Source organism: Bicyclus anynana, chromosome 22 (assembly GCF_947172395.1).
Source record: "Bicyclus anynana chromosome 22, ilBicAnyn1.1, whole genome shotgun sequence".
Lineage (NCBI taxonomy): Eukaryota > Metazoa > Arthropoda > Insecta > Lepidoptera > Nymphalidae > Bicyclus > Bicyclus anynana.
Genome location: NC_069104.1, coordinates 11,805,578 through 11,821,765, shown reverse-complemented (window position 1 = coordinate 11,821,765; position 16,188 = coordinate 11,805,578). Strand labels below are relative to the sequence as shown.

The 16,188-nt window shown below is 41.7% G+C and overlaps 1 protein-coding gene and 1 non-coding gene across 2 annotated transcripts in view; both read left to right on the top strand.

Annotated features, from left to right (window-relative positions):
- Nucleotides 1–16,188, top strand: part of LOC112057718 (synapse-associated protein of 47 kDa) — an 87,683-nt gene that overhangs the window by 53,702 nt on the left and 17,793 nt on the right. The window contains exon 6 of the mRNA XM_024098241.2: nt 15,382–15,519. Within this exon, the coding sequence (XP_023954009.1) occupies nt 15,382–15,519 (138 nt within the window). The remainder of the gene's footprint in view (nt 1–15,381; nt 15,520–16,188) is intronic.
- LOC112057748 (U5 spliceosomal RNA) lies at nt 13,333–13,452 on the top strand. Its single transcript, XR_002887728.1, has one exon. It is a non-coding gene; the product is annotated as a U5 spliceosomal RNA (small nuclear RNA).

Below are 16,188 nucleotides of genomic sequence, written 5' to 3'. Positions count from 1 at the left end.
GCTCCTTGGGACCCCAATGTCCACAGGCTCTTCGAACTATGTGACCTGGCCATTGCTAATTTAACTTGGCGACAGCTCTTTATAATATTTCTTAATTCGGAGATACGAAATAACGCACTCTTGGTGTTGTTTTTTTAAAAGGATCCGAATCTCACGCGAATGAAGTCTTAGACGACAGCTAGTCGTAAATAAAACCCACTCCCATTATGTTACAGAAAGTACCTAGGTACTTCATATTTCATCCTATTTTATTAGCCTCGGAAGTATATTTGGCTAGGTCTCACATTTTACGTGTAAGCAAAAATCTGAAGTAGCACTCGATTCAAGTCCCCCGGGGCTTGGTTGGCACTTGACATATTTCGGCGACGAAATTAGTGGGTTCTGCAAGAGGGTTAGGTACGTTACATGATAATAAGCTGGAGAAATTGAAAGTTATAGCATAATTTGCTATTTAAAGTGAAATAAGTCTAAATCATGAGATGGGGAAATATTTAGCAGTAAGTGTAGATTCATCGACCCCCCACCAGGTGGACTGACGACTTCAAGCGAGTCGCAGGGATTCGCTGGATGCAGGCGGCTCAGGATCGTGATGTCTCGGAGACCCTACAAAAGGCTATGTCCTCCAGTGGACGTCCATCGGTTGATATGATGATGATGATAGATTCATCATTTAATTATTTATTACCTACAAGCGAACGCCCGCGACTTCGTCCGCGTGGAATTTAGTTTTTCACAAATCCCTCGGGTTACATGGATTTTTCCGGAATAAAAAGTAGCCTATGTGTTACTCCATGATATAATATATCTCAATACCAAATTTTAGCTAATTCGGTTCAGTAGTCGAGGCCTGAAAGAGTAACATTCATATCATCAAAATCATCAGTTTTCGCAAATCTTGGAAAACCATGGATTTTTTCGGGATAAAAAGTAGCCTATGTGTTAATCCAAAGTAAAATCTATATCCATTCCGAATTCATTCGCTTCATTAGTAGCGGCGTTAAAGAGTAACAAACATCCATACAAACTTTCGCGTTTATAATATTAGTAGGAAGTAGGATAACACGAGGTATGTACTCTTTCTTTGGCGCTATATGACGATTTATTGTCTTTATAATATTTATTACCTAAATGAGTCGTACTTTTATTGTAAGTAGATATGTAGATGTAGTGAGCCGTGATAATTAATCCGAACAATATATTGTATATTTCTGCCACTAAAGCAGCATCGATACATGGTTTGTATCGATTTGAGAAGGGTATGATTACCAGTGAAATTACAGGTCCTTGAGGATTATCTTTATCTCTAATGTTATTTGTAAGATTTTCTGTTATAAACTATGAGTTTTAATTTTAGATCAATGACGGTGGTGGTGGTCGTTTTGAATTTATCTCTTTATCTAAAGCTTTATTTATATATTTAAACATCTTTATTTCACACACTAACTAATACAAAAACAGGAATATTATTAAAATTACAGGCGACCTATCACTCAAAGTAACCTTTCCAGGTAACCTACAATAACGATTCAAAACAGAGGCCCATAGCAACCCGTGTAACAGAACATATACGAGCGATAAAAAACAACGACCCGCAAAAGTCTGCGATAGCTGATCACATTCTACAACCGGGAACTAAACATTGGATTGAGATCCATAATCCACGCATTATTTCCACGGACCGCCACTATATACCCCGAGTAGTTCGAGAAGCCATTGAAATTCGAAAATACAAAAATTTCAATCGGGAAGATGGTTTCAAACTAGCCAGCGAGTGGAACCCGGTGGTAGAATTGTGCAAACCAAAAGGGCCCCGCGATACGCATAATAACAAAAGCGATGTCGTGAGTGTGGTTTGCCTAAACAGCCAAAAACGCGAGGTCGTTGAAAAAAGAAAAAGAACAAGAAAGAGGGTAGATCGATTTTGCCCCTAACAGCTGACTTCACTTCTCATCTCGCAACTTCAGTCCCGTCGTGACCACGATCCATGCAACTGGGTCGAAATATCGACAATAAAAATCTCGTCGTTTTATCGTGGTATGTACCCGTTTAAAGATCATTCATAATGATTCAAAACAGCTTGAGAGGGAAGTTGCAATAAATAACATAAATTACACCTATAATTAATGAATAAAAAATACAATAGTTTTGTGTTAGATAAAGAAAGATAGATGAATCCGAGACTCACTTTGTCGAGTTATGCAAAAATCGTTATAGGATAGAGCTACAAGAGTAAGAAGTAGTAAGAGATGGTTTCGAAAGAAAATTTAATGTAAAAATATTAAAAGAGTAGTATGGCAAAGAAAGAAAAAAAGGTACGTACACGAAGTTTAAGAGAGAGAATGATAGATGAATCCGAGACTCACTTTGTCGAGTTATGCATAAATCGTTAGATGATAGTTGTGGAGGATTTTGGAGAGTCCAAACCACAGGGAGTGACGCGTATAAATAAAACACGTATATCTTGTTAAGTAGAGGTGCGATCGCTTCAGGCTTCGGGAGTGAAGTGTGTGTTTGATATATGGGGTGCTTTATTATATAGCCTTTGAAGCGTCCGCATTCCCTTGTCTTTATTGCAGTAATAGTGTACAATATAAAGGAGACAGAGTTACATGTATAAAGGAGATAGTTATACAGTGAGAGCGAGATAACAATAGTGTGAGAATAGTACAATAAACATACCTCAGAATGAGACAGTTATTATTAGAATAGTAAAGCAATATAGAATATGATGGTTAAACAAATACATGGTTATAATATGTAATTTAAGTACACTATCATATAATCTACATCTGCATGCATATTTATATACATTAATCATTGCTCTTATAACTAATTAGCTAAATGGAAATCATTCTTAATCACACAGATATTATACTTAATAAACTATGAACATATAAGGAAATACGATTAACAAACTTAGTAATCTAATACCTACCATTATTATCTATATCCTAAGCGCATAGCTGAACATTTACTAATGTATCGACAACTAGAATTGGTTGCCTAACAATTCTTAACAGTCTCCCCCTCGTGCGAAGATAGAACCTGTCAAGATGTAATCTGCAGCACTAAATGTAGGGGTTGTCGATACAGGTTAAATTTCCAAATCTGTAAGGTTTTATTAGAACTACAATATTTCATATGAAATCTACTATCAGGTTATCTAGTGTTCAATAATTTTGTAATAGTTTGTTAGGTAATCTAAAATATGTAATTAATATTAATATGATAATATGAGTATTTTCTTATATGAAATAATTATAGTGTGCGTGAATCTTAACATACTAAAGATTTCTAGTGATTGGACGTAAGGGTACCATTTCCATTTATGGAGACAGATTTACTTTAAAGCATATAATACTGTATTTTGCAGCGTAAATATCTTTATTTCTGAATGTGTACTGTTTTTAAATTATTATTGGTTCGCATTATAACGTTAAGGTAACGTATTCCTTTTGGTATTCGTAATTAATTACTTTCTAAGTTGTTCTAATTTTGTTAGTAAATAGCATTATTTATTTGCTTTAAGTATTTTGATTCTATTCTATTCATATAAACTAGGATCGTTTACAGGTTTAATTTACATGTGTGTTCTAGGCTTCATCTTGCTCTTGTTACCTAAATTTAGTTTTCGAATGTACTTGAGTCTAGTTTTCCAATTTGCACTTTTAAGATTATGCATACGTATAATATTGGAGTAGAGCTCCCCCTCGTATTGATATTTAGGCGATTGTAATGTTATTATGCGTGTGTATTTCATTATAAGTTTCGTTTCTGTAAAGACTTCTTGGATTGTTACTAAATATTTACTGGCGAAGAGTTGTCTTGGCCTTACAACTTTCGCTAAGACGTATTTAAAGGTTCTAATCTGCGAACATTTGCTTTCAACGGCTTCAGTCATTAATTTAAACTCCGATGGCTTATAACACTTTTCATAAATCGTTTTGTTAATTGTTTTTATTTTATGTTGGTTGTAGCGATATGTAAATTTTGCACTGTTCAGCGGCTCTGTTTTTTTATTGACAAAAAGGTGGTCACAAGCGTTTAGGTATAACGGCGTTGATTCCTTATCTGCAAATGACGGTAATAAAGTACTTATACCTTTTTCAAAAATATATTTTATTATGTCCTTCCCTATTGTTGTTCCTTCTTTGTATTTATCTGCAGACTCGTTATGTGCTTTTATTAGTGGTTTTATGACAATGTGGTCACCGCTGCAGAAGTTTGATGGTATTACTTTATTATATGCAGGTGGTTGCAATAAACTAATCTTTATTGTTTCTTTGCCTACCTCCTTTAGCGCTTTCATTTTACCTCCTATTGTTATGTCTGTATCTGATAGTTTTGTTCGATTTTTGTGTCCTGCGTAGATTTTAAATTTTAACTTTAGGTAATGCGATCTTTTACATTTAGCCGAATAGTAAGTTTCGTGGTAACGTTGTTTTATAACTTTAAGTATAGATGATGTGGCATCATATTTGTTTTGTACATTTCTGGACTTAAGACGTGGGCATTTTCTAATATTTTGTAGTGCAATAGACTTTGAACTCGATTTAAAGTAGTCTTTTTTAGCTGGATTAAAATGACTTGTCTTCTTCAATATGTTTACTATCAAAAGTATAATGCTATCTATTTGATTAGTAATAATGTAATTTATTCTTGTATTTGATAAATTCTTTAATGGAGATATTGCACTTGCTCTGGGTTTATACAAATCTTGTGGTATCAATAATTTTATATTATTATCTTTATTTGTCTCTAGTTTAATGATAGAAACAATACTATCTGGTTCATTATTAGGGTTTTTTCCAAATTTGCGATTGTGTTCATTTTCTGAGTTATTCGGCCATGTTACTATCCTGGTGATCTTTCGTTGCAGTAAGAATACTTTTGCATAGTTATATAATATTAGTTTGAGTTCATCTTCTTTGTAACTGCACAATAATGACGTTTGGCATTTCAGTGAACCTTTGGGTTTAATTGAATGCAGTATGTCCTTATACTTAATTCGATTTGAATCCAATGTCGAATTTCTAACCATGTCTTCACTTCTACATGGTTCTAGAATCAAATTATTTTTACTTATAATACTGAATCCTTTTTCTTTAAATGGTACACAGGTTACATTTTTGATTTGGTTAACTGGGCTGTGTAGTGTTCTACTTGGTGCATCGTTCCACAAATATATTAACGTTATACTTTTGTTTAATCTCAGTGTATCTGGTGGTAATTTTAAGTTATCTATACAAAGTTTTCTTATTTTTACAATCTCGTGTTGTTCATATGTTTTACCAAAAGTCCCATATAGTGAATTGTTGTGAGTTTTTATTTTGATTTTGCACGGCTGATTGCTTTGTTCTGTTTGGTTTATGAAAGTCGGCTGTTCGTTTGTGGAGTTGACTAAAATAATTTTAATTTCATCTTCAGAATTGCTATTATTGCTTGGCTCATAATTACTGTCTTTGTTAAGTGTTGAAACTATTTTTGAGACATTGCTAAAAGTGATCTCTTTATTTTTACATGTGATTGGAAGTTGTAAATCTTGTAAATGATTGTCAATTAATTCTGTTTCTTCAAAACTGTTGTCTTCTGCAAGTTGCGAAAGCTCAATTTTAGTTTTTGCTATTTCAACTTCTATATTCGCCCGTTCTAATCGTGCTTGCTGGATTTCTATACGCGCTTTTAAAATAGCTCGTTTCCTTTCTTTGTCTCGTGTCCGTTTATCCACGCGGTGTCCGTCATGTAAAGCTTGCGTTTGATTATTATTATGTATGCAGGGGTCTTCATTTGAAACTTGTCCTAATTTTTGTAGGTAGTTTAATAGCATTCGCATATCTGTGCTTATTAAACTATCCATGGTCTTGCGTACGTCGTTTTATATTTGAATCTATCTAAGAGCTACCTGCTCTCTTCGTTCTTGGGGTTTTATGAACTGTACCTATCCTACTGTCCCTAATACCCTATTAATCCTAACGTTAACCCTAAATAAAATAATTATATACCTTGAAAAATAAAATAAATAAATACCCTAATAAATATACCGTTTTAAAACCCTAAATAAAATACATAAATACCCTAATAAACCTACCGTCCCTAATACCCTAACTGCCCTATCAGCCCTAACGCCCTAGCAGTCCTGTTTGAGGGTCTCAAAAGACACACTCTCCCAGGGATGGAGTAATGGGTAAGGTGAGGTGGGAATCGCCCGACAGAGGGTAACACGTGAGGGTTAGAGTGCTCAGGTATCGGGAGGAACGCCCAACACCCTCGGCTGTGCCTACTAGGAGGACCCCTATCTCACGTGAACCGTATCGGCGCGATCAGACTGTTACAGCTGCCGGTTAAGGCAAGCTGGCAGTACCGTCTGGTATACTGCTCCCGCCGTTAGGCGTTAACTCACTGTTCACCGTTTGACACCGTTAGGTGGTGAACAGATGAGGCGCGGTAAACCGCTTAGAGTCTTCTCCAACGCGACGAAGCGATCTTCCGAACAGCCTCGCGGTCTTCAGCAGCTACTCCGAGCTTCGCCTCAATGCACCCGCAGCGAAGGTGGATTCCTCTTCGGTTTGTTGAAGGTGACTCCCTTGAAGCCTTCTCCAACGCGACGAAGCGATCTTCCCAACAGCCTCGCGGTCTTCAGCAGCTACTCGGAGCTTCGCCTCAATGCACCCGCAGCGAAGGTGGATTCCTCTTCGTTTTGTTGAAGGTGTGACTCCTTTGAAGGTCTTCTACAGCGCGACGAAACGATCTTCCCCACAGCCTCGCGGTCTTTGGCAGCTACTACTGAGCTTCGCCTCAATGCACCCGCAGCGAAGGTGGATTCCTTTTCGTGGATGCGTCGTAGATCTTCAGTTGGTCTGTAGCTCGATGAAACGATCTTCCCCACAAGCCTCGCGGTCTTCGGCAGCTACTACTGAGCTTCGCCTCAATGCACCCGCAGCGAAGGGTCGATGCCTTTTCTTCTGACTAGGCAGACTTCGATGACGTCACTTCAGTTCCGTGGCTCAACTGAACGATCTTCCAAGCCCGCAGAACCCTGTTCTGCAGCGATCGGTCGATTCCTCTTCAGTTCTTCCACGGAGACGCTCTCTTGCCTGAGCTTATCTTCAATGATGTTTGCCGGCTCGGTGAATCCGGTACGAAGGACCATGCACTGTGGAGGATTTTGGAGAGTCCAAACCACAGGGAGTGACGCGTATAAATAAAACACGTATATCTTGTTAAGTAGAGGTGCGATCGCTTCAGGCTTCGGGAGTGAAGTGTGTGTTTGATCTACTACATCTCCTCTCACGCACCCGTCGGGGTGTGGGGTTAACGGTTTCGAGTTAAACTCCCTGCCGTGGTATCTGCCGCCAGCCGTTAAAACAGCGATGGGTCGTTGGGTTGGCTTTTAGCCGAAGAGTGTGGGCCTATAGGCTGGTAGGCCGGGAAAAGGTTGCTAATTGCCACCGCCAGGTTGAACCCGCTTGTGGGAGGCCCGGCGGTGACAGAAGTGGCACTATGTCACTGGGTGGGAGGCGGAGCGGGTCGTTGCCCGGGCTGCGTGCGTAGAGCGGGAGTCTATTGGGCGCTGGAGCGCGGCGATCCGGGCGATGCCCTGTACGATGTCCGCGGTAGGGTCGCGGCCTTCCCGGACGGCATTGAGGATCAGTTGCAGCACTTCGAGTGCTGCGACTATCGCGTCGTCGGCGGCTGTCGTTGGCCGCTGGGCTGTCTTGGCGCTGGTTCTGGTGGCGGCGCTGCTGGCCGCGACGTAGTCCGTCGTGGGCGCTGCGCTTGCCGCCTCAGGCTCAGGCGTAGGCTGCTTCTTCTTCCTCCTTGGCTTCTTTTTCTTTTTAGAAGCATCGGGGCCTCCGGGCGCGACCCGCGGTTTGGGGTCGTTCGCTGGAGTCCTGATTGTGGCGCTGGTTTCCTGTGGCGCTTTTGCTCGACGCTTCACCGTAGCCGCCACCGTGCCCGCCTTTTTGTTCCGCGCCTCCCTGCGGAAGACCGGGCAGGCGACGTGGTTGGCTGGGTGGGCGCCGCGGCAGTTAGCGCACGTGGCCGGCTCCTCCAAGGGTCGGGGGCAGCTTTTCGCGCTGTGTCCGCCTCCACAGCGGACGCAGGCTTGCTGGCGATGACAGGCGTATGAGCTATGTCTCCAACCCTGGCAAAAATGACATTGCGCAGGGCCTTTCCTGCCTCTCCAGGTCTCAATTGTGATGCCGGGCATGTTGAGCAGTTCTTTAAGCTCATAGATCTGCGGCAGTAGGTTGGGCGTGCGGCGCAGTTCGGCGAAGAAGATGCAGCCCGGTCTGCCGCTCCTTGCTCTGATGGGCCTCACATACTCCGCTTCATACCCCTTCAGTTGCAGGTCTGCGGTGATCTCTTCGGGGGTGGTGTTCACCGGGAGTCCTCGTATGGCGAATTTAACTCGGCGCTCGGCAGGTAGGGAGTAAGAGAACCATTGCAGGTTCTCCTCCTTCTCTATCTTGCCGAGGTATCGCTGTATCACTCTGTACTCGGTGTCGTCACGGGGAATGAATTTAATTCCAGCGCCGAACGGACGGGCGTTGGGATTTGCATTCAAGAGTCTCTTGATCTCCTTGAAATGCCGAGCCCAATTGGGGAATTTCTCCACAATTAATGGCGGGTAACGGCGCGGAGTTTTACCTGGCGGCTTCGGTGGCGCCTGGCTAGCGCTCGATGGGCCGGCCGGAGGCGTGGATATCCGGGGCGGTGGCGTGGCGCGCGCTCGGTCCGCGTACGACGGCGCGTGCGGCGGTGCGTCGCTCGTTGCGGAGGGCGGGCGGCTGGGCTGCGCGCTGCCTTGCTGAGGCGGCGCCGGCGTCGGGGAGTCGCTCATCGCTGTGGGCGGGCGGCTGTATGTCTCACTAGCCGGGTAAGATAGCGCGGGCAGCTGGTACTCACTCGTGGCGGATGCCATAGATGAGGTACGGGAGCGCGGCGGTATCGCTGGCGGGTACAGGCTGTAGCAGGGCGGGAGGACGAGATGTGGGCCAGGGGTAACCCTGAACCGCTTCGTCTCATAGTCCTCGTCGTCCTCCTCGGAGTCCTCCGTTCTAGGCCTCCTAGCATGAGGCCTGGCATCCGGTTCCCCGATCCTTTGATCGGCGAGGCGGTTTACAACCGCGATGGCGTGCAGCTCTTCATAGGTTAGCTCGGCTGGCGGGATCATCACGGCATCTTTTTGTGCCTCTAACCGAAGCATAAGGTTGCGGCCTCTCTCTTTTTCATACTGCGGAATGGTTTGTTCCGCTAGCAGTCCCGCGTTATAGAGGCGTTCCGAGATTATAGTCTGGGCCTCTATAATTATGGGCGACTTCTTCTTAGTTTCAGGCCGGCTCGAAGTGGGCGGCGTCGTCTCTGAACCGGGGTCGCAGTCCAGGCTTGGCATGGACGGGCCGGCGGACGAACACAAACTCACTCCGGTGGGATTCGCACTACACTCGATGGCGTCGCGGGCGACCGGCGCCACATTACCGCAATGTGGGGCGGCGCGATTTCGAAAGCCACTGTCCGAGGCGGCGGCGGGCTCTGCGTAGTAAAATCCGCTAGTAATAGCTAGATTGACGTCACGGGCGAGCGCGACGAGGTCGGGCTCGCTGGCGGGCGTGCGCGGACGGTCGGGCGGCCCGGCGCGATCCGACGCGGCGTGGGCCGCGGGCAGCGCTCGGGCGCTCGGCGGTCGGTCGAACGGCGGCGGCGGTGCGGACGCGAACTGAGGCGCGGCGGGCGCGAACTGCGACGCGGCGGGCACTAATTGTGGCGCGGCGGGCACGAACTGCGGCGCGGCGGTGTACGCGGGCACTCTGGCGGGCGGCGCGGCGCGCACGGAGCGAGCGGTGACCGAAACCGAGGTGGCGGCGCTCGGCGCCAAGCTGTGCACACGTTGCGACGAGCTGGCACTATGTAGTGCCGCGCGGGGCGCGTGTTGCGACGAGCTGGCTGACGGCGCGGGGCGCGTGGCGGCGGCAACGGCGTGCGCGGGCGCTCGGCCGGACGGCGCGGTCGCGACTGAGCGCGGCACTGCGCCGGCGGCCGGCGGCGCGCGAGCCGAAGGTGGCACGGCGACAGCGGGGGCTGCGGCGGGGGGCGGGTGTGTTTGATATATGGGGTGCTTTATTATATAGCCTTTGAAGCGTCCGCATTCCCTTGTCTTTATTGCAGTAATAGTGTACAATATAAAGGAGACAGAGTTACATGTATAAAGGAGATAGTTATACAGTGAGAGCGAGATAACAATAGTGTGAGAATAGTACAATAAACATACCTCAGAATGAGACAGTTATTATTAGAATAGTAAAGCAATATAGAATATGATGGTTAAACAAATACATGGTTATAATATGTAATTTAAGTACACTATCATATAATCTACATCTGCATGCATATTTATATACATTAATCATTGCTCTTATAACTAATTAGCTAAATGGAAATCATTCTTAATCACACAGATATTATACTTAATAAACTATGAACATATAAGGAAATACGATTAACAAACTTAGTAATCTAATACCTACCATTATTATCTATATCCTAAGCGCATAGCTGAACATTTACTAATGTATCGACAACTAGAATTGGTTGCCTAACAATTCTTAACAATAGTGCTACAAAAGAGAAAGAAGTAGTAAGAAAGTAGTTTTTCGAAAGAAAATTTAAAACTTATGTAAAAATATTAAAAGAGTAGTTTGGCAAAGAAAGAAAAAAAGGTAGGTACGTGAAGTTTCCCTAGAACAAACAATATTTTAAGTTACTTATGTATAAGGCTTCATTTTAACAATGGACTGTATTGTACCTACTACTGTCTCAAAGGAAATCTAAAACAAGTGCTCGATAGATTGTATTCGCGTATTGTTTTGTTGAAATAGGTTTTCCTGCTTCGATTGCGACTTTTCAATATCTTTTCTAGTATATAACTTGTAAGTTACGATATACTGTCAATATGGGAAAAACTGTTAATAAGGAAAGTAACTTAAATCTCTTACGTCTTCATTACTTATACAAATGAAATCAAAGCGGTAGTAATTAGTCCATACAAACAGACTAATGTGCAAGTGGAAGGTCACAAGAGGAGAGGAAGGCCAAAGAAGAGATGGTTGGATTGTGTGAAAGAGGACATTGTGTGTAAAAGGAGTGGATGATGAGTTGACGAGTAATAGAGACGAATGGAAAAGATTGACATATTTTTCCGACCCCACTTAAGTGGGATAAGGGTAAGGAGATGATGAAGATGAAACAGACTAACTTGACGTATCTAACTAAATTTCAAAAATGTACAGGCAAACTACGCTTTATAACTAGGCTTTACGAGCATGTGCAACATTTTTATGCTAATTAATTGCAAACTAAACCTCCTTGTAGTATTTAAATTGGATCTAACATCACCCTTACATCGAGTTAAGCAAGAGAGATTTCATAGATGTTAAAAAGTATAGACAAATTAAAACATGTCTCCCTAAAATGGTGGTTCCAGCTGAAAATAAGCTCTACATGTCCTAATTTTGAGCAGTGATAGCCCAGTGGATATGACCTCTGCCTCCGATTCCGGAGGGTGTGGGTTCGAATCCGGTTCAGGGCATGCACCTCCAACTTTTCAGTTGTGTGCATTTTAAGAAATTTAATATCACGTGTCTCAATCGGTGAAGGAAAACATCGTGAGGAAACCTGCATACCAGAGAATTATATTCATTCTCTGCGTGTGTGAAGTCTGCCAATCCGCATTGGGCCAGCGTGGTGGACTATTGGCCTAACCCCTCTCATTCTGAGAGGAGACTCGAGCTCAGCAGTGAGCCGAATATGGGTTGATGACGAACGATGTCCTAATTCAAATGGTTACGTAGCATTATGCTGAGCTGGGTCCATTTTCTGGGTTATGCCACACATCGCGGGGTATTGTCCTGGATGACCTGGTGTACTTGATATATTGTGATGTGTGGCATAATTTCGAAATAAATGCATTTTTCTTTCTTTATTTCTAAAATATAAAATTTAAAATCGTTTATTTCAAGTACGTTTAATGAATAAACATTATTAGGTACAACGTTATTTTTTTAACATTTTAGGAATTACGACTACTACTTACGCAGAATATTAAGCTAAATATTTTAATTCTTCGTATCCAACACCGTTAACCACAAATTAATCATGTTGGTTTTTTTTTTGTAGTGAGTCTACTACTGTATCAGAAGATTCTTCTGAGAAGAGTCGGCAAAAAATTCAACAGTTGCTCTTAAATAATAATTCTTTACAATTTTAAATGTTAAAAGTTGAAGATGAAAGCTGATCCAGTTGCCTACAAACATCTTTGTCATTCAAATTAGCATAATAATAAAATATTTGTATACAAATGACAAGACAAAGCACTTGTTTCTGTAGTTAACTGAGTTAGGTAACCGCATCTTGAGTGGTTCTCATAATAAGCTGTCATAACCGTAACGCCGAGTAATGTAGTAGCGAAATATCGTCTTGAGCGCCCGACCCACTGAGTCGTCGCCTTGGATTAAGTGCTGCTTCAGAAATAATGATATCTTACTACGTCTTTCACGTCTGTATCCAGTGGTAGACGTGCTAGCCCAGTGGATATGACCTATGCCTTCGATTTGGAAGGCGTAGGCACGAATCCGGTCTGGGGCATACACCTCCAACTTATCGTCGTCATCAACCCATATTCGGCTCACTGCTGTGCTCGAGTCTCCTCTCAGAATGAGAGGGGTAAGGCCAATAGTCCACCACGCTGGCCCAATGCGGATTGGCAGACTTCACACACGCAGAGAATTAAGAAATTCTCTGGTGTGCAGGTTTCCTCACGATGTTTTCCTTCACCGATTGAGACACGTGATATTTAATTTCTTAAATATCACGTCCAACTTATCAGTTATGTGCATTTTAAAGAAACGTGTCTCAAACGGTGTTACCAGCAGATTTTCTTAATTCTCTACGTGTGTGAAGTCTGCCAATCCGCATTGGGTCAGCGTGGTGGACTAAAGACTAAGGAAATTTTACGCGAATAAAGCGTCCATTAGTTAAGTATTCGTAATATAAACATAGACACCTAGAGAAACGAGTGCGTACTATTACTAGTAAAAGTCTTTGTTAAGACAGAAGATAACTACAAGAAAATATAATAACTACACGAAAAGTATGAAAAAACCAATATTTTAGTAGTACATAAATAAAGAAGATAGCTTCGATTACATTTTTATTTTGTGTTACGTTTTGTTTATCAAAGTGTAAACTAGATGGCGCTGTCTCAAAAATATTCTCGCTATCGTTGTGTTCACATCAAAAGTATATTACGCGGCCAGTGTGATTCACTTATTGTCACTCTGGTTTCCCTTCAAAACGCATAAATCTTTCGCCTTTTACTAAAGATTTCCGTGGAGGGGAACACTCAAATGAGTCTTTGAAATTTTTTGATGCCCTATGATATATCGTAGGGCTTAGAAATAGTTAAAATCCATATTCCATACTATTACTAGTTAGTTAATTACTACGAGTAGTAGTACTAAATCTAATTTTATATGGTAGTTGGTTTGGTACTGTAGTTGAAAGAGAAAGCCGTTAATCGTGGTGTGCCTGACTGTCTGAACCTTTATCTTATCTAATTTTATGGATCATCAACATAATCTTTAAGACAGGTACTCCGAAACGGCTAGCCGCTAGACCGATTTTAATGAATTTTCGTTCGTGTATTTTAAGTATAAGAATAGGTCGTAAAGTACCTATTTATCACCTCTCTATTTTTAATCTCGATTTTAGTATTTTTATGGCAGCTACTACAATGTTATAATTCCTTTTTACTTGTTCTATTTTATTTTGGAAGTCGGAACTTATGTGTCTCATTAAAATCCCAGGTCCTTTGGGAAATTAGTCGTTGAAATGGATGAAATTACTTGCCTTTTACGTGTTCGTAAGTCGGGTAGGGCAAACCGTTTCTGACATCTTGACAGTAAAGGTCAGGGAAGGTACTCGTAATTCTCATACTCATTTGGTTTTAATGGAATGGAAATTTAAAGGAATGTAATAAACTCATTCTGTAATGTTGTCCTCAGTAACGTTGGTTAACTGTCTCGTTGGGGTACAGCGGTTAGCTCATGTGGTTTCGGATCACGAGGTTAGAGTTCTGGGTCGGGCTGTGAAACATGAAGCATTACTTCCAAGAGAGTCTCAGTAAAAATGGTTATTTCGTACTTGGGAAATTTTATATTATGCTGGTATGAAAAACAAATTAAAAATAGCAACAGACTTCAAAAACACAATATGTACCTATTAAACTGATATTGATCAGTGTGAAGGTGGTGCCAAGGCAGTGTCGCATAAATTTAAGCCGTTTCTGAAAAAAAGACAAAAAAAAATGAAAAACTACATCTTTATGATATAAAGCATGATATGATTTTAGCATAAATTCATCTTTAGCAACGTAACTTATTCAACGCATTTTTGAGTCCAAATTCTCTAGTTTGATCTCTAGAGTGTAGTTATTGAGGGGTTTTGGATACAATGTTAACAGAGTCACATAGATTCGACCCTGTCGTTCACATAACAGCAACTTTAACCGTAAGCTTTTATGTTTATGGGTAGGGACCCAAATATAAATGGGTCCACCTCGTATAATATTTTGGGGACAATCGACAAATAAACAATATTATGGCCGAGTTACGTTGGAAGGACAAAGTGTTTGCCCTCCTAGTTTTAGTTTCTTTATCATTTTTAAATAACTTCGTAGAGAATTTTTTTACTAAGTTTGAAAAGATGTTGATAGTTGTCAAACCTTATTTTAAAAAGTTACTAACATAGTAAACGTTCTAAGAAACTTAAGTTTGTTCAAAACTTTTCTGCCTTCACTATTTGGGTATTGTTCTGTTGGAAATTAGTTGTGTACCGGCTGAAAATAACCAATTATGTAATGCCATATTATTTTAAAGTTTAAGAAAATCGTTTTTATTCGAAAAAAAAAGAACTTTTTCAAATAAAAACGATTTTCTTAAATTTTCTTATGTTTGTGTAGTTATTCTGCGGGATTCAGACAAATCCAACAAATGAAAAATTATTAAACCCTTTTTAGCCGTTTGACAGAATTTTTATTATTTAGAGAATAGGTTGTTAGGTTAGGTTATTGAAACTAGTCGGGCATACTCCGACCTAATATCACGTGAGTTTTAGCCGTGTTTCATAATCAATTAATAGGTTGTTAGGTATCTATTTTTCACACCCCTAGGTTTTAAGAGTGGTCCAGCCTAATTTTCTTTTTAATATTCCCTAGAAATAATTAATAGGACAAAATAACCGTTTGCCGGGTCACCTAGTTGTTTGTACTAGTGATTTATGTATATAGATTTGAAAAATAACTGTATGATTGTTCGTTCACAGAGCATCCTGGGAGAGTTCAACCGTGAGCAGGACGCCTTTATCAAGGGCCAGGCCGGCGGGGGCGGCGCCGCGGTGCCTCCGTGGGTAGGAGCCCCCAATGAAGCCGCCCTCAAGGAGGAGTGCCTGTCTTTGTCCACTGTAAGTATCACCCTTTGCCTAGTACCTTTAGATCAGACTAGCTGACGCCGCGCCGTTTTACCCGTGTGGTTCCCGTTCCCGTGGGAATACAGGGATAAAATATAACCTTTTAGCCTTCCTCGATAAATGGGCTATCTAACACTGAAAGAATTTTTCAAATCGGACCAGTAGTTCCTGAGACTAGCGCGTTCAATCATTGCGGATTGGTAGACCTTTTTGGTCTATAGGTCTGACTACAGTCATGCCTGGTGGAAAGCAATTAGGTCTAGGATGGAATGCCCTTGCCTAGAAAATGCCCATTCAATCTTGCCTTGAAGGTGTTTAGGCAGTAAACATTCACCGGAAGGGTGTTCCACACTTGAAGTGTTCGAATAAAAAACGTTGAAGAGACTCGGGGCGCAGAAGCTGAAAAGTCTGCAAAGACGAGAAAATGTTGTTTGTTTGAAAGCGTCTTCTGTGAAACTTGTGTCGGTTCAGAGAGGTTTGAATGGGTATTCGGGTCAAATAACTATTGGCTTGTCCAGAGGTACACACACAAATTAAAATTAATGATTTAAGGGTATTTTTAAAGGGTTGTCGCGTTGTGTCTAAGTGTCTGGCGATTGAGAAATTTATTTATCTTATTATCCCGAAGAAATTAGGAAAAAGTTACAGTTTATTCTTAGGATG